Source organism: Chrysochloris asiatica, unplaced genomic scaffold (genome assembly GCF_000296735.1).
Source record: "Chrysochloris asiatica unplaced genomic scaffold, ChrAsi1.0 scaffold00115, whole genome shotgun sequence".
Classification (NCBI taxonomy): domain Eukaryota; kingdom Metazoa; phylum Chordata; class Mammalia; order Afrosoricida; family Chrysochloridae; genus Chrysochloris; species Chrysochloris asiatica.
Genome location: NW_006408633.1, coordinates 10774861 through 10799325, shown reverse-complemented (window position 1 = coordinate 10799325; position 24465 = coordinate 10774861). Strand labels below are relative to the sequence as shown.

Here is a 24465-nt window from a genome sequence, read left to right as displayed (position 1 = left end):
TTGGTAGATGAGTGCATTTTGATCTTCCTCTGATCTTTTCCTACATCACACACCATTTTAATGTCTTTACATCTTCTAGACTTCTCTTTAAGTCCAAACATCTCTCCATGAATTTTGAATTGTAATGACCTCTTTGTATTAAAAGGAATGACTCCAGTAATTATACCTCCAAACAAAAAAGAAATGTACTGAACATATGACTTAGTAATTTTTTGTTTTTTATTATGATGTGGTGGAAAGTACGACTTTGTACTTTCAACATTACTAGCATAGGTTTCTAATTGAATCATTTTTGCTAAGAAATGAGCTCCAAGAATCATTCCAAACATGTTTATAATGGTTTTCTTGTGAACTACTTCCAAATATTAATGAGAGTGCGACCCTTGCAGATTTTTTTTTTTAAAACTTTGTAATCTGAAGTCAAATATATTGGTTTTCCACAGTACAACATTTCCCTGTATCAACCGCCTCCAATTGGAAAGTGCCTCTCCTTAGAGGCAAAACAAAGACTCACCTTTTGCCCGAGTGATTACTGCATATGCTTTGTGGAAGAAAACTTTTTAAAAAGACAAAACATTTATAAATATGAATTTGCCTCAAAACAAGGCAAGGTATATTTTCATTTCTTATCTAAAACAACAATGTAAAGATCACCCTGTTTCAGTCTTGAAAAGTAAAACAGTTCACCTCAAGCATGAGCAAATGAAGTATTGGCATGCTTACTTAAATTCTGAGCCAATGAAAGGTTGGAGACATTTCAAAGATTAAGAAATCCAGTTTTCATCAAAATAAAGTGCTATCCTCATAATTGTTGCAAAATGACCACCAACATTGTTCAACTTCAATTTTAGTTCACATTATGCCAAAAGTTTGCATGTTCATTCACTGATTTATTAGGTAACAAAATAATACGTTCACAGTATATCATAAGGTATGGAAGTTAACTGACTTCCCCCAAAGAGAAGCCAAGATCTACAACTCATCCTATTTGTTGGAAGCCAAAAACCAGCCCAACGGCCAAACGCCCAATCAACCCTTTTAATAAAAGGTATGAATATTCAAATGCTCTAATAAATACAGATAGAACAAAATTAAAAGTAAGTAAAAGTAACTAGAGTGAGATGAGGTTCTTCCAAGAAAACTCCATCTCGCCATGCATTCTAGGAGTCTGAGCCAAAGAAACGGCCAGCATTGTGTCCATTTCACCACCTGCCCACAGACACTTCCTTGGAGCCCCCTTCAGACCCAGGCCACTTCCCTCTGGGGAGGTCCTGCATTAGCCCTGGGCCTCGCCAGTGCCTCAGTGAACAGACTGAAAAACGTGAGCGCGGTTAATAGCTGTGCAGTGCCTTCGCTGCTCCTGATGCAGCCAGTGTGGTGTCTCAGTCCTGCAACCACAGACTTTGGGAGAACATCAGCAGGATAGGAAAGATACCTTGAGACGTTTAGCAGTACCAGAGAAAGGAGAAACATCACTCACAGGATCTCACAGAAGAAAAGGGTTGTTTTGTTTTGTTGTTGTTGTTGTTTTTAAAGGGTACCACTAAAAACAAACAGCATATAGTTATTTGCCTGAAATTTCCTTTTGGTAGAAAGACGAGAAAGGTTTAGCTTTTCACTGTTCACAAAAGCGTCCTCCTCTTGACTTTGCCTACCCTGAGCTCCACACCTTAGCCCCTGGGATCCTACTGGTGTTAATGCTACCACCATGTACAGCCTCTCTTCGCCCCATTCCACATGGAGAAGGATTCTAGTCTGGAAGTGATTCACTCTTCAACATTTTCACTCGCACAAACTTAAAGCTATAGTTGTCAGCCCTGAAAGGTGAACCTCTACCCAATTCTTCTGTCCTCCGGTCAGAAGAGAGGCAACAGAAGCTAAAACCAGGGAACAGTGTTTCCAGGGATGAATTAAAATGGATGTACTGCAAGAAGACCCTGGAAGCTATTTATAAGTTATCACGGACCCCAAGTAGATTACAGACATTCATAAGAAATGCCATCCTAATTGAGCCAGACATGACAAGTGGTGTGGTGTATACCCAAGTTCTTCATTTAGCAACTGTTATTTGTATCAATCTTACTATACTCTGATTGCAGTTAACTCTACACCAACTAAAATAAAACCAAAAGTAGTGCTGCATGTAAAAAATAAGGGGAGGTGGGGGAAGAGTCTAACACAGCCAGCATACTGAGACTCGGAGTGATACCACTGGTGGGCCACTGGGGAAGAAGAAAAGTCTGCAGAGAAACCAGGGAATAGTGCTTTGAACATTCTCCCCACTTGAGTGAGTTCCACAGTTCTTTAAATTATTCTCTTGACTGATAGAATAAAATATATCCAGATTCTGAATTTTTAGATATATCTGATGTCAGGCCATAGAATTCTTCAATAGCTTGAGCATCAATTTTCTGTAATGAGAGAGAAATCAGACAACACAATTGGTTAACAAAATTACGGAGAAGGCAGAAAGGAAAACTGATGAACTATATAGCAAAATCCAGGAAATGCCACCATTGGGAACTTCTCATAGTGAATGGATTAATTCAGTGGGCTTGGTAGAGGGGCACCACTACATACACTGCAGGGAGCTGGAGGAGACGGTCATTCATTCACCTTTCAGCAGCCCTAGGTGAGTATTCACTGAGGCAACCAGGACTTCTGTCTTTCAAGTGCTAAGCTGGGGCTCCTGGGAATAATTTTCATTCCCGCAGGCCTCCGGAGTTCATTCCTTGAGAGTTGTTACGTTAGAACTAAAAGAGACCACGTCTTTGAGTGTGAAATTCCTTCCAGCTAGCATTCCTTTGCAACAGAATCAATACACAGAATATTTCCATGTAATATCAAGATTTCCATGTCCCAGTTTTCACAGTAATCAATACAAATAAAGAATCTAGTATGATGAAAGAATTTTAATAGAACTTTGAAGTCTTCTGTTTGGTCTCACACAGCGAGCTTTAGCCATGGCATGGAATAGGACTTAGAACTGAATATGATTTGATGGTGGCCGATTGGTGAGCCCACGATCACGTTCCTTCCCTCCTTTCCCCCTGGGGTGCCATGGGTATACCCACCTCTACAATGTCATCATCAAACAAAAGCCAGAAGCCATGACTTTTCACAATAGTAATATAATGCCCACGATTGGGACCACTGGAAAAGAACAAAAAAAAAGGGTACCAAATTAACCTTCCATTCTTTATATGAGTCAGAATCAACTCAATGGCATTTAACAACAATACCCATGGTGCCATGCTGTTCTGACCACAGGCCCCCATTCCAGAAGTATCCCAGAACTCCAACGATCCCTGACTCCCCTTAACTGAACCTCTGGCTACCCTCACCAGTCCTTCCAGCAAACAGAGTTCTCAGGCACCCTCCGAGATTCTGACTGAAAGCCCATGGCCTGGGTATATCTGTCTGTCTCTCTGTGCATACCACCACCAACACCACCACAACTGCCTACCTGCCCTCCATGGAGCAGGCCCTGCCTTCCCAACACTTCCTCCCAGCCCCTGGGTTCTACCCAGGTTCACAGCTAGCTTTCAGGCCACTAGGCCACTGTGTTCTCAGAAAGAATGACTGTTAAAACTAATTTTCAGGGGAAACAGAGCCAGCTTATAACTGGCCAATACATACCTGAGAACATGGAAAATACCTAGTGACTTCAATATAATATACAAGGTGCTTCAGGTATGAGGTTATAGCTTTTGATACCATCAGAAAAATAAAACCAGCTAAAGAGAAATCAATCCCTTCCTCTGCACAGAGTCACGCATCCTCAGGGAGGCTGCTTGGAGGCCACCTCTTGGTAAGGGCACATTCATGACAATCCAGGCAGATGGTGAGGAAAAGACACTTGCTCTATAACACGCCTCAGCCAAAAACCTTGTTGTTGAGGTGCTGGATAAGTGCCTTTGAGTTGGGTCCAACTCATAGTGACCCTGTATAGGGTTTGAACGGTATACCTTATGATTCAAACTTACCTGGTGTCCAGTGCTTATCCTATAGTATCACACCAGGACTCCTAGGAGGGCAAAAAGGAAGGGTGTGCCTATCCCTGGGAGATAATTTATCCCAAAGGAGCAAAGGATAACAAACCAATGAACATTAGATACACATTTCTATGTTCATACCAAATTACTGCCGAAGAAGTATTAGCTCAAAGGACTTCCAGAAAAGTTTAATCATTCAAATTCAAAATTCTCAGTATGACCTACTCTTCCCAATCTTTAATCACACATTTTACAATTGAAAATATATAGATATATAGATATAATCTGGAGTCCTGGTGTGGCGCTGTGGGTTAATGCACCAGACTGCAAAGCCATTTACACTGCAAGGTTGCCGGTTCAAGCTCACCAGCTGCTCCTCGTGAACCCTATGCAGAGTCGCTATGGGTGGGAATCAACTCAACAGCACTTAACAACAACATATATAATCTAGAGTCCTGGTGTGGTGCAGAATAAACACTCAACTATGAGGTTGGTCTGAACTGCAAGGTTTGTAGGCGGTTCAAACTCATCAGCCGCTCCTTAGAAACCCTAAACTGTGTCACTATGAGTCAGAATCAACTTTACAACAACAATATATATATAATCTGGAGAGTCCTGGTGTGGCACAAAAGGACAAGCACTGGGCTGTTAACCACAAGATCAGCAGTTCAAACCCACCAGTTATTCCTCGGAAACTTTACACAGGGTCGCTATGCGTCAGAACCGACTCAACAGCACTTGATAATTTAGCTTTTAAAATTTTTTTAAAAATCAAAGCATATACATTTTTCTCTGTTATTTAAAACGCTTCATAAGCATCATTTCATGGACAGTTACTAATTATTTATCTTATCATATAACATTTGTGCATGGGTAGTGAAGATTTCTTGCTTGCCACACAGGAAGCCTGGGTTCATTTCCCGGCCCATGCACCTTGTTGTGAGACTTCTGAGTCCTGGTGTGGTGCTGTGGATTAATGCGCTAGACTGCAAGGTCAATTTGAAATGCTTGGTTGGTGGTTCAAGTTCACCAGCTGCTCCTTGGAAACCCTATACAGAGCCACTAGGAGTCAGAGCCGACTCTAAGGCACTTAACATAATACAACATTTAGATTATTATCATATAAACTCTGTCTTGCCTTACTATATTTTATGTGTGCACACAGGCATACTGATGTTTATTTTGAGATTATAAACAAGAGTTGGAAAAGATTTAGTATAATATTGATACTGCTTCTGACAACCCAGTGAAGATCCTATCCTTGTGGTTGTTAGTGGCCGTTGAGTTGATTCTGACTCACAGCGACCCCATGTGTGCAGAGGAGAACTGTTTCATATGGTTTTCAAGGCTGTGACCTTTCCAAAGCAGATCACCAGGCCTGGTTTCTGAGGTACCTCTGGGTAGGTTAAAGCCGCCAACTTTCCCGCTGGTAGCTGAGTGTATGACTGTAGCACTCGGGGGCATCAGTAAGAGTCCAGCTCAGTCTATCTGAACAAAAGGACAACTCCTCCATGGATATTGAGCACGCAGTGCAGCCCCCGCTTCCCGTCGGCTTTTACCTGCCACAGTGAACGACAACGGCAACCAGGTCATACATGCGGTCCAGGTTTACGGCGTCGCTGGAAGTGTTGAAGAGCCGGAGCTCCAGAGGGAAGACCACCCGGTAAGACAGCTTGGTGTACCTGTGGAGCTGCTCCATGTACTTGAACCGTTTCAGGTGGAGGGCCAGGATCATGGGGAGCTTTTTTACTCTCATCCTAAGAAAGATGGAATAGAACATCAGCTATATCCTCTTCAGCTGGAGAGCAGAAGAGATGCAACAGACTTCAAAACCAGTGCAGAACCAAACAGTTCATCTAAAATACAAGTGTGTTCTGGTATCAAGGGCTGACTCAACTGACAGCCGTGGCTAGCTGGAGCTCAGGCAGCAAGACAGAAAAGCATTAACTCTGTGCCTCAGCTGGAGGAATGAGGCCTTCCAGAATGTGTGCTCCAGTTCAAGTGTTTGGCCCCAGTTCTCTGCTTCTGGGAGGGAAACACTTGGATAATCTGCCCCGAGGTAATGACTACGAGTGCTGACGTCTATTGGGAAGAAGACACAGACTGTACTCAGAGGTACTCAGAACTGGAGAAGAAATATTCCCAGACTGCGTACTTTAGGTCGTCAGGGAAAAAACCAGTTGCTCTGTGGGACGCTGGACAAGGCATTGCCGTTCTCTGGGCTCTCCGTTTCCTCATTCAGAAAATGCTAACGTTAGCAAACTAGACTCTTCAGAACATGGAGGATAGGAATAGATGTGGGGCTCTGTGGCCAACAAAAGTTGGTCCATGCTACCTCAAATGAGCATACAAGGAGCATATTGAAGGTTTAGAGAAACCCCACAGTATACATATTTAAAAAAAAAAAAAACCTTTTGTTTTTATTTGATGTAGTAGTTCCCAAACTTCAAAAAGTTCATGGAAAAATTCCAGTATCTTTCCATTCCATTCTTCTACAAATTTATTGAAGCCTCCTCATAGAAGCACAGAAAGCTTTTATCCCTCCAGATGTTTGTTAATACTGCCCCAGTGAAAGGTCACCTTGATACCATTGACTTTGCCAGAATACAGAAGCCTCCAATTTTGTCAACTTCCAGGTTCAGCATCCTATGATTTTACTAAAAGCAACACACTGAATCCAATATTGAGTATTCTCCAACACTGTACAATTTCACAAGAGCAGACAGCCTCATCTTTCTCCGAAAGAGTGGCTGGTGGGTTTGAACTGTTGACCTTAACATTAGCAGTTCAATGCCTCATCCACATCACCACCAGGGTTCTATGAATTTACTATCTGGGTATAACGCTGTTCAGCTTGTCTACATTTTCAATGTACATGGTTTGAAAATAACAAGCTTTAAGACAATACTTTTTATTTTTTCGAATAATTTTTATTTGCTGCTGTTGTTGAAAATATACACAGTCTAACAAACATCAATTCAACGATTTCTACATGTATAATTCAGTGACATTCATTGCAGTCTTCAAAGCATGCAATCATTCTCACCCTGCTTTTCCAAACAGTTTCTCCCCCACATTAAGATCAACGCGCTGCGCCTACACTTCTAGCTGACCTTTCAAATTGTTGTTGTCAATAGCTAGTTCTTAAAAGAACACAATGTTCAGGACAGACATTCCTTACTAATTAAGCTAAATGACTCTTTGGTTTTAAGAACACCTCTGGGGATATTTTTGGCTTAAGGTTTAAACATTATCTCGGGACAATAGTTTTAGGAGTTCATTTAGCCTTCATGGCTCCAGAAATTTGGTATCCTGTGAGAATTCAAATTTCTATTCCATGTATTTCCTCCCTTTTGATAAGGATTTCAAGAGAATACTGACTAAGGACTCTGTTAGTGTAAAACCCTTGTTCATAAAGGTAAGAAAAATTAAAGCAGCAATAAAAAGATAAAATTAATGAAGAAAGCCATGTTTTACAGAACATCTGACCTTTTAATACATTAAGCTTCCAGGACTAAGCAGAAAATGCCTTAATGTCACATAAGAAGACTTGCAACTGGCCTTAGGCAGACTTAGAGGTTAAGGATGGGAGCCCACTGACACACACCCACACACCCCCTACACCCTGAGCCAACTCAGTGGCTAACCTTCCCTAAATTTTAATGCAGTGAGGCAAGATGTGGGGAGGCCTGGGAGGCTGGGCCCAGAAATGATTGCAGCATTAAGTCTCTAGACCCATGAGGATTTTAGATGCAGTAATGAACATCATATTCCAGAACCGCTGGCAGGGTAAATTTAACTCACACTCGGGCTTCGCGGGCTAATTAAGATGCCAAGTTTCTTGGCTTCTGGGGCCAAATACAATGGGATCGCGGGTTATAGCTCATATTGTCCAAGAGCTGGTAAACTGACAGGGAACCTTGGGTCCTACATCAACCCAGAATGCTATAGCTTTCTCACCTCTCTATATAACTGATGTGCCATTGATTCCCTCATGATTCCTTAATAAATGATTAACTGTCTTAACCTCTTTGATCTCTAAAGAAGCCCAGTGTTGTAGGAAATACTGAAGACAACGACATCATTTGCTAGTCTGTGTCGCAGGCGATGCTAGACTTCATATAATTTCTCTCTGATCCCCAGAGAGCAGAGTCTACAATACCCTAGAAAGACTGGATAAACACTCGCAGAATGAACAGATGTATGAACAATCACGCAAACAGGCAAGTTTGCAAAGTTTTACGGGTGGAGAGGGTAAGCGACTTCCCCAAAGCTCTATAACCAGGACTGCAGGAAGCCGAGATTCAGAACCAGGCCTTAATGGCTCCACAACACGGTCCCTATCAGCACACCGAGCCATGCCCTGCGCTAATCCTTTACGCACCTTTTCTGGGCCTCCTGTTTGCTGCAGCACGTCTCACAATAATATTTCTGTTCACTACACAGTGTTTCTGTGTTGCTGAAGTCTCTGCAGAGAGATAAAAAATACTCTGATGTTTAAGAGTCTAACATGTACTTGGTATACCACATTTTACAACCCTCTACCTGGGTGGCCAGACTGCAAAGCCGTTTGAACTGCAAGGTCAGTGGTTCAAGCTCAGCGGCTATTCCTCGGAAACTCTATACAGGGTCGTTATGGGTCAGAACCGACTCGACAGCACTTTACAACCACCACCCGGGTGGCGAAGAGTCACTGGGTACTAACAAAAAAAGTTGGCAGTGTGAATCCGCTCAGTGAACCTTGGAAGAAAAGTCTGGCGGTCTACCTTTAAAATGTGAGTGTCACTGAAGGCTCAGTGGAGCCCAGTCCTACTCGGAAACACTTGGGGAAATCAACTCAATCAAGGGCAAGTGGAATTACCTACAAAGTAACTTTGAAGGGACTGATCAGAAAAGCAGCAGCATAGTTACTGTTAGGTTGTTACCGTTCCATCAACAGAGATTCTCAAGCACAGCTTAACTTCACGAGGCACAGATGGATATAAACTAGAGTTTCACACAGATTCAGTGAAACTCAGGGCTTAACAGTACATTTCTAAATTTAAAATGAAAACGTTTCATGGAAAAATACAGTGAAAACCCAGCATCACAATCTAAGTGAACTCTGGAATAGTCAAGGTGACATTACTGGGAAGTTAAAGAAAAAAATAAATACATTTCTCAGGGGTCTGTATTGTCAAAGAGCATGAAAGTAAAGACCTTACACTGTCTCAGAAAGTCCCGGATTATCAGGAGGTGACCGTCCCTCCCTCCCTGGCTCCCTATCCCCAGAGGTGAAAACATGAGAGCAAACACCACTGTGTCTGTTCTACCTGAATCCACCATACCAGGAGGTTTTACTGTACTTCTTATCGTTTTCCACTTTGTAAATGTCACGGCTTTTCATTCTTTTCTGGTCATCAAGATTCTAGTTAACATTCCTGTGGTACTGCTTCAAAGGTCGCAAAGAACATCCAGAATATAATATACCCCAGAGCCTGGAAAAACTCTGTGACATTTTCTTGTTCATAAGAAGTGCTCTGGCACCAGGATGATCAGATTTTATTAAATAGAAAATGTTGTTTAAATGGTGTTCATGACTTACCCACTTAAATAAAGTGCATCAAAAGAAAATATAGATCATTAGAGTTCATTCATTGATTCCCCAAACATTTACAGGCAGCGCTCTGGGCTAGGTCCCTAGATTTGCTCAGTGGCACTATAGGATCAGCATTGGACTGTGAACCACAAGGTCAGCAGTTCAAACCTACCAGCTGCTCCTCGGAAACCCTATGTAGCATCACTATGAGTTGGAACTGACTCCACGGCACTTAACAACAGAGACATGCACCAATGAACCATTTATGATATGAAGTGTTCAGAGCAGCTTAAATACAAATCATTCCATATGACTTCCCTGTCTAAACTCTCCCATAGTTCCTGACTACACAGGAATAACAAATCTGAAGGGGAAAAAAATGGAACTCCTTACTGTCGGTTATCAGACCCCTGCCTACTCACCTCCCGCACTCGGCTCCAGCCACACAGGTCTCCTCCAGTCCCTTCAGAAGACCAAACACCTCCCTGCCTTGGGCATTTCCAGGGGCTGTTTTCCACAATGACAGCTCCATTGACAAATGTATGTCTCCGTGGCTGGCTCCCCACTTTCTGAACTCAGCCCAAATGTTACCTGGTCAGACTAGGGCTTCCCTGGCTAGCCATTCAAAGCCATTCCATTGCAGCCACTGTCATGTCACTGTGTGATTTCCTTTCGAGTGCATCCCACCACTGAAACCATCCCCTTACCCATCTACTGAGTTGCAGCTTCTCTTTGTGGCCAGTGGTCCCACTTGTCTCGTCACTACTATATTCTCAGCACCAAGAATAGGCCTGACACAAACCAAACCCCACTGCCATCGAGTTTATTCCAGGATGGAGGAGAACTACACCATCGGGTTTCCAAGGCCGCAAGAGCCACTGAATCAGATTGCCACATCATTTGGCACAGCTGATGGGTTCAAACTGCTGACTTGCGGTTAGCAGCTGTGTGTTTAGCCACTGTACCTTCAGGCCTGACACAAAGGTGCTCAGGAGGGTCTGCTGATGAAATAATGTGAAAAGGACCAGAGGGAACATAACACAGAATGAGGAGAAATGAATCTGAACAGGGGTAATTCAGGATATTTCTCCAGGGAACAAATCCCAAAGCAGGTTCTCAGAGGCAAAGTAAGGGCCAGCTGGACAGAGTGAAGACTAATACCACATAACAGAACAGTGGGAAAAGGCAGGCAGGGAGGGGCCAGGTATGGACCAACATCTGGGTGTGGGGAGAGAGCACAGGCAGGCCAAGCCATAGTCTCATGTACTATGTTAAGAAACATGGACCTGTTGACTATGGAGCCCACTAGAAGAAAAGATACAATCAGACGACAACGCACTTAACTGCGTCTCCCTAAAATATGTGTTGTAGTGTGTTGTGAATGCATATCCCTATACTGGTAGATATAAATTCCATTTAAGAGTGGGGTTTTCTTTATGATGTTAGTGAGCCAAGTAAGTATAGGGTGTGATTTAAATCAATCACTGTTGAAATATAAAAGAGCAGAATAAGCAAAAAAAGAAAATCACAAATGGGGGAAAAGACACGTTGACAGATGTGCCACGTGGACATCTGACAGCAACATCCAGAAGAGCACCAGTGAAGCTCTTTTATATTTCAGGCCGTCTCCTTTTTCTTCCGTGGAACAGCTATGATTTTGAACCACCAATCTGTGGTTAGTAGCCCAACATTTTACTTAAAGAAGGCCTCCTTCTCAAACTTCACTGTTGAGAGGTACCAACAAGTCAGTTCTGGCTCATAGTAGCACTTTCACAACAGAACCAGCCTACGCATCATTTCATATTACCAAGTCCTGCGCCATCCTCACAACTGTTCCTACGTTTGAGCTCACTGCTGCTGCCACTGTGTCAGTCCAGCTCCTTTGAGGACTTTTCTTTCTGACCCTCCACTTTACCAAGTACAATGTCCTTCTTAAGGGACTTAGTTTTTAGTCCCTTCTGATAACATATCTGAAGTATGAGAGACAAAATCTCACCTTCCTCACTTCTAAGGAGCATTCGGGCTGCACTTCTTCCAACTTGTTTCTACTTCTGGGAGTCCATGGTACTTTAAATATTCTTCTCCACACCATGATTCAAATGCAATGATTTTTCTATGGTCATCCTTATTCACTGCCCAACTTTTACATGCATATAAGGCTACTGAAAATATTATACCTAAGGTCAGAAGCTTCTAAACAGGTACACAAGAGGTCTTGTGCAGCAGATTTATCTAATGCAATGTATCATTTGATTTCTTGGGTGTTAATTGTGAATCCAAGCAAAATGAAGTCTTTGACAACTTGAATCTTAGCTCCACTTTTCATGATTGTACTCATTGATCCAGTTGTAAGAATTTCTGCTTTCTTTGACGTGCAATAAATACTGAAGGCTGTGGTCTTTGATCTTCATCAGCAAGTGTACTGAAGTCCTCATAGCTTCCAGCAAGCAAGGTTGTATCATCTGCATATTGCAGACTGTTAATGAGTCTTCCTCCCATCCTGATGCCATGTTCTTCTCCATATAATCCAGCTTCCCATATTAATTGTTCAGCATACAGACTGAATTGTTAAGTGTCTTCAAGTTGGTTCTGATTCATAGTGACCCTGTATAGGGTTTTCCAAGGAGCATCTAGTGAACTTGAACTGCTGACCTTGCAGTTAAAATCACCTTGCAGTCCAGCCTATTAACCCACAGGGCCATACCAGGACCCCACACAAACTGAGTAAATACGGTGAAAACAAACAACCCTGGTGCACATTTTTCCTGATTTTAATTCATTCAGTGTTCTGGGCCACAGAGCAAGCAAAGCTGAGTGCCTTTGGGCAGGAGGCTGGTTTGCAGACTGGGTGCCCTTTGGGTTTCCCAATGGCACTCTATAGCATTTGTTGGAACAGGGCAGCAGCCACAACGCGGTGTGGCTGAGAGAACAAGGATGAGAGAGGCGTGCCTGCAGTCCAGCTGAGAAGCACTCCCGTCTGGAGAACTGCTCTATCCCGAGGATAGAGATTCTGATCTTGCTCATTTTTTCAACAAGCCCATAATCATATTGTCTGTGGGTTCTGTGTGGTCATTGCAACAGATTCTCACAGCCAGCTGAGGAATAGAGTGCTGTGACAGGGTCGGCTGGTGTCAGAATACAGACCATTAGAGGGAGGACTCATGTCTGACCTCCACCTCCTAGGAATGATTAGCCTCGGGCAGATGTGGAATTTGATTCTTTTTCCGCCCAGCTTGTGAAGTTGGAGAAGGCCAAGCACTGCCTCCAAGCCACTTTTGCACCAGCCAAAACCAGTGCCACATCCACTGTCAAATCCACTGCCATCCGTCAGTTCCAACTCCTAGAGACCATACAGGACTAAGCAGAACCACCCTGAAGGGTTTCCATGGCTGTGATCTTCATGGAAGCAGGCTGCCTCATCTTTCTCCCACAGAAGGGCTGCTGGGCTTTGGTTACAAATCACCGATTGGAACCACTATGACCTGTTGGTTAGCAGTCAAGCACTTAAACACTGCATCACTAGGGCTCCTTGGAAGGTAACAGGGAATCTGAAATTCAAATCTCCACAATATTTTTTAAAGTCACCAAAATATAGCAAAGCGAGCTATCACATCCGAAATGATACGCAGACATGACAAAGGAGAAAATACATCATTTGAATTTGAGAAACAAACTCTCAAGAATGCTGTGAAAGAGGTCAAGAGGGAACATGTAACTATTCCTTCCTTTCTGTCTTAGAGACAGAAGAAGCTACTAAAGCCTTGGGCATCATGTATTCCTGGAGCCTTTCTCACTACACACTGCCACTCCCATCACAGAACCTCTCAACAGTGAGCGGCAACGCCTGGCAGTCTTCTCCTTACTGATGATACACAGGCAAGTACAGGTACAGGTGAGTCAGTCAAGGTCTAGTTTAGGGAGGAAGCAGCAAACATGGCAGGAATACCCGCAGGAGGGCCCAAGCAGATGAGAGTCCAACGTAGTTTCAACGGCAGACAGGGGCAATTTCATACCCACTGTTAGGGCCCGAACTGTTTCTTCCAAACAATGTGGTAGAAACTTGACCCCTCTGCCTGTGGAAGTAAGCCCACTTGAAAATAAGGTTTCCTTTATTGTGCTACTGAGGCCGTATCTGTGAGGGTGTGTCAAGCCTAATCACCATTGAGATATAAAACATAAAACAGATGACACGAATATCTAATCACTATTGAGATATAAAACATAAAACACTATTGAGATATAAAACATAAAACAGATGAGATGAAGACAAGCAAGGACAAACAGGAGAAGACAGAAGCCATATGAAGAAATCCAAAGAACAGAGGCTGAAAGAGACAGCGGTCCTCCCAAAGAACCAACAGAGACAACGAGCTTTCTCTATAGCTAGCCTCGTAAACTGCGATCAAATCCATTTTAAATCCATTTTTCTGCCCACTTATGGAAATTCTAATATAGCAGCACTAATTAGCTAAGCCACTCAATCATCGCAGCTTTAACATTTCCAAATACTTCAGAGCTGCCTTCATCAGGTACACACGACCAACACGTATGATTGTTTTTTTTTTCATATGGAAGCGTGGTGGCTCTGCAGGATAAGCACTGGACTGTGAACTACAAGGCTGGCAGTTCAAGCCTATCAGTCCCTCCATGGGAGAAAGATGACGATTTTTGCTCCCACAATGATTTACTATTTCAGAAACCCTATACAGCATTGCTGTAAGTCAAAACCAACTCAGTAGCACTTAGTAACAATATATATTTATGCATATATATAAGGAGCTCTGGTACTGTAGTGTTTATGGGTCGGGCTGCTAACCTCAAGGTCAACAGTTTGAAACTACCAGCTGTTCTGCAGGAGAAAGATGAGGCTTTCTGCTCCCATAAATCCCTATGCAGGCTTGCTATAAGTCAGAATTGACTCCACAGCACACCACCATATAGATAATAAAACAGATAGATAGATTAGATAGATAGACAGATAGATAGATAGATGTATATATGTGTATATATATATGTGTGTGTGTACGTATGTGTGTGTGTATATATATATATATATGTTAATGCGCCAGACTGCAAAGCCATTTGAACTGCAAGGTTGGCAGTTCAAGCTCACCAGCTGCTCCTCAGAAACCTTATATAGGGTCATTATGGGTCGGGATTGACTCGACGGCACTTAACAACAACCTATATGTATATATGTGTGTGTGTGTGTGTGTGTGTGTACATATATAGACATATATATGTGTGTGTGTGTATAAATATGGAAACATAAATCTGGGTTGCACTTCCTTATAGTAAACGTCACAGAAGTTCAGATTATAAATAACCTTCTAACTAGCCTTTTACTTGGATAAAGCTGCTTTTGAATATCCCAGGAATTTTCTAGAAAGGAGAAGGAATCAGCCTGCCTAACTTTAAATTCTCACCACAAAGGGGAATGGGCAGGTAATATCTTCCTCTCATTTGCTCACCTGTGACTAAGGCTGAAACTTCTCCACTTCATAATAATAAAAAGGAGTCACTGGTGGCATAATTAAGTATTGAGTTGCTAATCAAAAGGTCATTGGTTCAAACCCACCAGCCACTCCACAGGACAAAGATGAGGCCATCTGCTCCCATAGTTAGTATCTTGGAGACCCTATGGGGCAGTTCAACTCTGTCAAACATGGTGGCTATGAGTTGGAATCAACTCAATGGCAATAGGTTTTTTGGGTGGTCATAAAACTTGATGTTGCTAAGTGTCATCAAGTCCGTTCTGACTCATACGACTCTGCGTAGGGTTTTCCAAGGATCAGCTAGTGGTTTTAAGCTGCTTGAACTAGTGGTTAACAGTCAAGTGCTAGCCTGCAGCACCACACCAGGACTCCATCATGAAACCTGGGGAAATAATAAATTGCTTCTTTTAAGAAGAAATGTTAAGAACCCATGCCATAAACAGAACCATTCAGAAGGGAATAAAAGAGCTCATGCTGGCCTTCAAAGCTCATTTCAAACAAAAAGATACCAAACTTGTCCTAGACACCTGGACCTAGAGGCAATTGAGGACAAGGAGCACTGGGGGCAATAGCAGTGCATATGGAGAAGCGCAGCCCTCAGACCTGGAAAAAGCAATCAGCCTCCAGCTCCACACAGTATACACTCAACCCAGATGAACTCTGGAGCTCTTGCAAGCTGAGATTGGTACCTTTGCAGAGAAAGGTGACTTTCCAACAGCAAACTACCACAGAAGTCTCGTTACTCTATCCTCCTTAAAGATCTCAAGTAACTCACACTCCTGTAAGAGCAGCTGTCACCTGATTCTGTTGGATGGAAATCAACAGGACCTTGTTTCAACATCATAAAATGTCTCTCTAGGTTGTGACACCCTGAGCAACAGGAGGCCCCCTGACCACGTGGTCTATACTGTCACCCCAATTACCAGTCATTCTCTAAGACAAAAACCAGATCCACTGCCATGAAGCTAATGTCAACACATGGCAACCCCAACTTCTCCAAAGAGTTTTCTTGTCTGTAATCTTTACTAAACTAGATCGCCCTGTCTTTTCTTCTGTGAAGCTACCAGGTGAGTTTGAACCACCAATTTGTAGGTTAGTAGTTGAGCACAAACTACACCACCCAAGGACCTAGCCATCTCTAGATATGTCATATTTACTTCAAAGCACTGATCACCGTCGGTGTTCCCACTAGAATGTAAGCATCATAGATCAGGGAATGTCTGATGTCCATGTCTCTGTCCCTGGTGTCTAGAAAAACTTATAACCATGCATGATCTCTTGCAGGAGAAAGATTTACAGCCTCAGAAACTTTATATAAGGCCACTAAGAGTCGGAACTGACTCAATGCCACACAACAACACAACCTCTTAGTGAAGGAAGAGCGGGAACAAGAAAGTGAGGGGCTGAAAAGGTGGTCCTTAAATAAGAAAATCCAAACTATGATCAAGTTAATTCTCACTCACAGTGACCCTACAGGACAGAGGAGACCTGCTCCTTAGGGTTTTTAAGACTAAATCTTTACAGAAGCAGACAGCATCATCTCTCTCCCTAAGACTGACTGGTGGATTTGAATCTGGGACCTTACTTCATCAACATTTAACACTTTCAAATACAGGCAGCTCCCAGGCTGAAGTCTCTCTTTCTTGCCCTTTGTTGTTGTTGGGATCGGGTCCTTTGCACCATTAAGTGATGTTGTGTCGGTTTTGACCCACAGCAGCCCAGTAAGGACTTTCTGAAGAGCAGCTGATGAGTTTGAACCACCGACTCTGCGGTTCTAATTAACCTTGCAGTCCAATGCTTATCTTACAGTGTAAGGCTAAGTAAGAACCATATGCAACCTGTTTCAATTCACCTACAAATTCAAGAGGCACATTTAGGAACGGATCTTGTTTTACGCCCCAGGGATTACCTGCACACAAGTCAATACACAGTTTCCACAGTGATTCTAGGCAAGGATGGTTACCACCTTCCTTGTGTTGAGAGAAGCTCCTACCTTCTCTCAACACTAAGACACTTCTTTCCATGAATAATCTACAAAGAAAGTTGTAAGATGATGGAAAAAGAAAATTCCTGATTGGTTCTCAAGTCAAAGTGCCTACTTTTTCAGATAACAGGATTAGCTTAGAAAGATCAATGGCAGATATCTGTAGCACTGAATAACTTCATTGTGTGTCTATGTATATGTGTGTGTGTGTCTAATCAGAGTCAAAAGCATATATCTTGAATGAAAGGTTATAAACTTATTTTAAACCTAGTGACTAATGAGCCTCCTCTCTCCCTCAGCAGAACTCTTCTCCAGACCACATTAACTCGTTTTGAATCTTTATTGGGAAACAAGGAATGGAAAGTAATAGGATTATATTGGTTTAAGAAAAAGGAAGATTATCTCCTAAAGGAATACAGGCTTTCCTTCCTGGGGCTCAGAAGTGATGAGGTTACCTTAGACAGTGGGTGATGGACGTATTCTGCTCTACATCCACAGAAAGGTCAAGAAAGTCTTCATCTTTGCTACTCACCTGGAACCCAAAAAAAATTAAAGACAAAACGCATTAGACAGAAATCACATAGCACATTAAACTCTAAACAAAGACATTTACAGGCAATCAAAAGCCACAACAGCAAAAAAACCACACGTGGCTGTATGTAACCGGAGTTACCTCAGAACACAAATCGAGAGAAAAGTCCCAAATTCACAATGTAAGCCTCACCATTCCATCCCAGTTTCCATGCAGAGCTTAAGACTAATTAAAACTCAACCAGATTGATTTCCCTCTCCGTTCCCATCCCCCCACTGTTTCAAAGTAGGAGGCATCCAGACCAGCCAAAGGATAAAAATGGAAATAGAAAAAAAAACACAAAACTCTGAAAACCCACTTCTTCCCAGATAACCAACCACTCCTTCATTAAATGATTTTGCTCTCTTGTTACATGGACTGCCAGAAGAACAAATGGGTCTGTGATGAGAGAGGTACAGCCAGAATGCTCCTTGGAGGCTTGGATGGCGAGACTTTGTCTCTAATACTTCAGACATGTTATCAGGAAGGACCAACACCTGGAAAAGGGCATTATGCTCGGTACAGTAGAGGGTCAGTGAAAAAGAAGGAGACCTCCCTAACGATATGGACTTACCTCATGGCAGCAGCAACGGGCTCAAGCTAACACCAATTGTAAAGATGGTGCAAAATCGGGCAGTGTTTCATTCTGCCATGCACTGGGTCACTGTGAGTTGGAACTGACTTGATGACACCTAGCAACAACAACAAATTCCCTTGAAATCACTCCTTCCTCACAGTCTGTGAGGGGTTGGAAACCTGGCATGGGCAAAGCTGTAGTCACACTAATCATGCCCAGAGCTACTTTCCATCCCAGAAGTGGTCACCATCTACAGAAACTGTGCCACTTGTGAACACAAGCCCACCACACTGGCTAGAGCTCACAGCTGAGCTGCTTCTCTGGCCCCAGCTGTTTCTCAGCACTCCACACTTCACGCCACACTGCTTCCGGGTGTCACACATATCAGAGCTTGCCGAGGAAGGACTCAAATTCCAATTCACTGACAAACAAGCCTGGTGCTTTACTGTCTTGCTCTTGGACTGGGAGACACAGCTAACCCAATGACACCTATGAAATGCTCTGCCAGCACTTTAAAAGCGTGACAAGTACCCTTTGATCCAATATTCCACTGTTAACAAATTATCTAGGTCCCTGAGTGGTGCGAACGGTTTGCACCCTATTACCTACTGACAAGCTACCGATAAAACTGTGAAGAATAGGTATTCCAAAACCCTTCAATATGGTCATGATGAACTTGTACACAGACCAAGAGGCATGGTTTAGTGTGACTCCACCTTGGTCCGTGCCAGGCTCCCAAGTCCTCACAAAGTGTGTGTGAGGAAGGGAGTTATTTCAAGGGACTTTGTTGTTCTTGTTGTTTGGTGACATCAAGTCAGTTCTAACTCATAAAGAGAACAAGGGTTCTCAATGGTTTAACATCAGGAAAGGGATCCTTTCATCATACTTATTAAGTCTCTATGTTGAACAAATAATCCCATGAACTGGTTTATATAAAGAACATGGCATCAGGATTGGAGGAAGACTCATCAACAACCCATGACACGCAGCTGACATAACCTTGCTTGCTGAGATTCAAGAGGACTTACAATACTTGCTGATGAAGATCAATGACTACAGCCTTTAGTATGGCTTGCACCTCAAGGAAAGAAAACAAAAATCCTCACACCTGGTTCAATAAATAATATTATGATAAATGGAGAAAAAATTGAAGTTGTCAAAAGACTTCATTTTGCTTGGCTCCACTATCACTACTCAGGGAAGCAGCAGTCAAGAAATTGAACAATGTATTACATTAGGCAAATCTGCTGCACAAACCTCTTTAAAGTGTTCAAGAGCAAAGATACCAATTTGAGGACTAAGGTACACCTAACTCAAGCCATGGTATTTTCAAAAGCCTCATAGGCACATGAATGTTAGACAATGAATAAGGAAGACCAGAGACGAATTGATGCATTTGACTTATTGTGCTGGAGAAGAATATCAAAAGTACTACAGACTACCAAAAGAACTAAACAAATTTGTGCTGGAAGAAAGCCTCTTAGAAGCCAGGATGGGAAGATTGCATCTCTCATACTTTGGACATGTGATTAGGAGGGATGCATCACTGGAGAAGTAGATAACATGCTTGGTAAAGGGGAGGGTCAGCAAAAAAAGAGGCAGACCCTCAGTGAGATGGACTGATACAGTGACAGCAGCAATGGGCCCAAGCACAGCAATTGTGAGGATGGTGCAGAGCCAGGCAGTGTTTTGTTCTGCTGTACACAATCACTATGAGTTAGAACTAACTCAATGACACCTAACATCACCACCAACAACCACCGCAAGTCTGGCCGTTCGAATCCACACAACAGCACTGTGGAATACAAGCTTAGCAACCTGTTTCAATATAGATGGCAGCCAAGAAAACCTTACTTTATAACACACAGGATCACCAATGGTTAGAATCAATTTGATGGCAACATTTTGGCTTTTTTAAAAAAAACGAAAAATTAATTCTCTAAAGAAATATAGTGATGTGGACAAGACTGATACACAAGAACGTATGAAGAGACAGACTGCCCAGGTCCATGTCTACACCACTTATACAGTAGATGAGTTTGGACCATTTGCTTAGCTTCTCTGGGTCTGTTTCCTCATCTGCTAAGTGGGAACAGTAAGAGTTTTTATTTCATAAGGTAGTAGCTATAAGGATGAAATTAGTTAATACATCAAAGGTGCTCTTAACAGTGTGGACCTTGTTTTATTGCATTTTTTACAAATTGAAGGTTTGTGGCAAGTTTGTGTTGTGCAAGTTTGTCGGCATTTTTCCAGTGGCACTGTGCTCACATCTTATCTCTGTGCCACACTGTGGTAATTCTCACAATATTTCAAACGTTTTCGTGCTGCTATTGCATATTTGGACTTCTGGTGTGGTGTTGTAGGATTAGCAAAGGATATAAACTACAAGGTAGGCAGTTCAAACCCACCATCTGCTCCTCGGAAACCCTATACAGGGTCACTATGGCTCGGAGCTGACTTGAAGCACTAAAAACAGCATTGCATAGTTGGAGTCCTGTTGTAGCACAATAAACACTGGATTACTCACTGCAAGGTCAGTCATTCAAAGACAAACCAGCCGCTCCTCAGAAACCCTATACAACATCACTATGTGTCAGAGTTGACTCGACAGCACTTAAGAACAACAATGACACTGTATACTTACTAGACTACACACAGTTTAGAGCAAGCATAATGTTTAAATGCACTGGGAAACCAAAAATCACACGGGACTTCTTTCATTGTGATATCCTGGAACTGAACCTAAAATGTCTCTGAAATATGCCTGCTGTATAGGGCTTCTGAGGAGTGGCTGGTGAGCTTGAACCACTGACCTTGAGTTCAAACCAACCTTGCAGTCCAGAGCATAAACCCAAAGCACCACACCAAGACTCCAAGGTATGCCTATAGTTGAGTGCTTATTCAATAAATCAGGAAAGGAAGTAAAAATGGCCTAACATACAAGAAATTGAGAAAGATTGACTACGATGAAGTTTTCATATTAAATGAAATAGTACGTTGTACAGCTATACAGCCTCAGAAACCCTGTACAGGGTCGCTATGGGTCAGAACCGACTCCACAGCACATCACAACAACAACAACTATATCCAGGCTGACTGCAGTTTCATATTAAAATGGTATGTATGTATTTGTACACACACACACATACATGCCCTGGACATGCTGTATCATCACGCTTTCCTATTTTGATGGCCCTTACTCCAGCTGGAATGCAGTAGAATGCAGTAGCGGTACCAATTCTTCACCCTTCCCTACACTGACTTCTTGGCCATATGACTTCACAGATCCTCTCTTCAATGGTAAGCAAGTCTCCCCATCCTTAACTCTGAGAGTTCAGTCATGTGATTTTTTTGATTAATGGAATGTCAGCAGACATGTCATAAACAGACACTTGAAAAGTCCCCTGGGTATTTGCTCTGGTGCACTTGTTATCTTCATGAGATGACAACAAGTCCAGGCCAAGCCCATGTCCCCAGGGGGAAGAGAAACACATGGAGAAGAGCTGTCCTAACAACAAAGCTGCCCCCGCCACTCTACAGCAAAATCCCCAGCAACCTGCAGAAACATGAGTGAGCCAGTGAAAATGTAAGCACTCAAGTTCAGCCAAGTTCAGATGAGCTCAGCTTAGGTCAACCAACTCTCAGCCAACACATTTGCATGAGTTATAACAATAAAGAATAGTTGATTTAAGTCACAGTCTTGAGGCAGTTTGTTACACAGAAATAAATAACTGACAAAATATATATTGTGTTAAGTAGTTGTAGTTTTGTTTGTTGCCTGTCCCCTTCCTACTCTAATCAAAGTTCTAAAAGACTGGCTTTGATAACGACTAAGACCCAGCCACACCAACACACCTTCCAAAAAAACCTATAAAGTAAAAGCTCCCCAGGTAACTAAAAACTCAGGCACCTAAAGATACCTGGAGAATGAACACCAACAGGTAGATGGGAGTCAGTACTTGGAGGAAGGAATGAGCTCATAGCTGCACAGCTTTTAGCTCGGTTCAGTGGGAAAAAGTAGTCACTCTGAGGTGTCAGCAGACAGAATCTGGGAAGCCATGTCCACTGGCAGGAAGGGAACGAATCTAATAAGATGTCCCAAATTCTGTCAGCACACATATCTAAGTGTACTCAAAACAACACAGGTAGAGAAAAAAAGGACTGACCCAAGAATCAAGCTGCTATTCAAGAAACAAGAGTTTGTATTTTGAATCTAACCAAGAGAACTGCCTGATCTAACTAAATAAACAACACTCAATACTCATGGGGGGGAGGGGGAGGAATCACAGGATCTAGAGTATCTGTAACTTGACATTTACAATGCCTAGGACAATACTCAAACCTACACAATATAAGGAAGACTGTAAAAGAATTAATGCATTTGAGTTACAATGTTGGAGAAGAATATTAAAAGTACCATAGACTGCTAGAAGAGCAAACAAATCTGTGTTGAACGAAGTACAGCCAGAATGCGCCTCAGAAGACAGGATGGTGAGACTTTTCTCTGTCAAACTTCAGATACTCCTCAAGAGGGATGGGTCCCTGGAGAAAGACATCATGCTGGCAAAATGGAGGATGAGCCAACAAGAACACTTGCAGAAGTAATGCGCTGAAGCGTACCAACTGTGAGAATGGTGCAAGACTGGGCAAGTGTTTCATTCTGTTGTGGATGGGGTCTCTGTGAGTCGGAACAGACTCAATGGCACCTAACAACAACAACAAATAAGTGTTAAAAAAACAAAGATGTCAGTTTGAGGGCAAAGGTATGCCTGATCCAAATCATGATATTTTCAACTGCCTCATATGCAGGGGAGAGCTGGACAATGACTAAGGCAGACAGGAAAAGAATCGTGAATCTGAATTATGGTGTTGGTAGAGAATACTGAAAGTACATGGATGCCAAAAGAACAGACAACTCTGTGTTGGATGAAGTACAATCAGAATGCTCCTGAGACACAAGAATGGCAAGTCTCTGTCTGGTACTTGGGACATGCTGTAGTGGAGAGAAGGACACCATGCTTGATAAAGTCAGTGAAAAATAGGAAGACCCCCAGGGAGTTGGACTGACAGACAGGCAACAGCAATGGGCTCATAACAATGATTGTGAAAATGGCTCAGGACCAGGCAGTGTTCTGTTCTGTTGAGCACAAGATTGCTACGAGTCAGAACCACTCAAAAGCACCTAACAACAACAACAACTGTAGTAGTAAAGTAAAAGTAAATGCTTTTGCCATGAATAACAAAATAAGAAATCCCAACACAGAAACAGAAAAAAACAAAAACAATCAACTGGAAATTCTAGAATTTCAAACCATACTGATCTGGATGGTTTCAACAGCACACTGCCAGACCATGATAGAGAAAAAAGCAAAAGTATCTGAAAACAGATTAATAAAACTATCCAAAAAGGGATATAAAATCAACAGAGAGAGAACAAACAAGATGGCGGATCGGGCGGAAGTGCAGTAAATCAGCTCCGACAACAACAACACAGAATACCCGGCCAAGGAGGCTCAGGGGATGGTCCCAGAACTCTGAACCACATATAAAGGAATACTCAGAAGCTTGGAAAGCTCACAGCTGGGGGAAATTGTGGCAGAAGCAAGAAATCTATTGCTTTCTAGTCTGGGATGCTTGGCTGCTCCAGGAGCCGCCATCTTGGGTGAGACCATGCGAGGGAAGGATCGGAGCGGCCACAGACGCCTGGCAGAACCACTGAGACAAAGGTGTGGACATTCTTTTCTTTTGGCATCTGTTCATTGGTCCCTTGCTGTCTGCGCACCTCCATTCTGGTGACTATAGGGGTACCTGAGCTAGTGGGTACCCCAGCCCCACACTCAGAGGGTTCTACTACGCATGCTCACAGATCTCCTCAAAATTTCAAGAGACAGTTTCCAATTAAAACCAAACAGCCACAGCCGGCCCTGAACTGTTTCCAACTAGGAAAAAAGGCCTGAACAGGGATTGTGGGGCGGGACAAGCAGACAAAAGAGGAAATAGACCAAAAATTAAATCCTAAGTTACATCAAAATGAACAACAGTGGTATCTTGAAACTTCTCAGGAAGAAGAGTGAAAAGGGAAGCCCATCTCCTGATCACATCTACCTGGAAGCATTCAGAAAGCATAAAAAATATCAAAATACATACCCAACTAAGTATTAAGTCCACAGATAAACCCTGAAGATGCCCAAAAAACAGAAGCAGATGACCGTATCTGTACAAGTCCAGAAACGAGATAAGGTGACTGAGGCAAATGAGCTGGAAG

The 24465-nt window shown here is 42.7% G+C and overlaps 1 protein-coding gene across 2 annotated transcripts in view; it reads right to left on the bottom strand.

Annotated features, from left to right (window-relative positions):
• Positions 1–1541: 1541 nt before the first annotated feature.
• The window catches only part of USP46 (ubiquitin specific peptidase 46), a 100279-nt gene continuing 77355 nt past the window's right edge, over positions 1542–24465 (bottom strand). The window contains exons 5-9 of one of the 2 annotated variants that reach the window (XM_006868067.1): positions 17508–17584; positions 8380–8463; positions 5555–5752; positions 3075–3153; positions 1542–2411 (exon numbers count right to left, since the gene is read on the bottom strand). In XM_006868067.1, coding sequence (XP_006868129.1) covers positions 2310–2411; positions 3075–3153; positions 5555–5752; positions 8380–8463; positions 17508–17584 — 540 coding nt within the window. In that variant the 3' untranslated portion in view covers positions 1542–2309. The remainder of the gene's footprint in view (positions 2412–3074; positions 3154–5554; positions 5753–8379; positions 8464–17507; positions 17585–24465) is intronic. The other variant, XM_006868068.1, reaches the window with a different exon arrangement.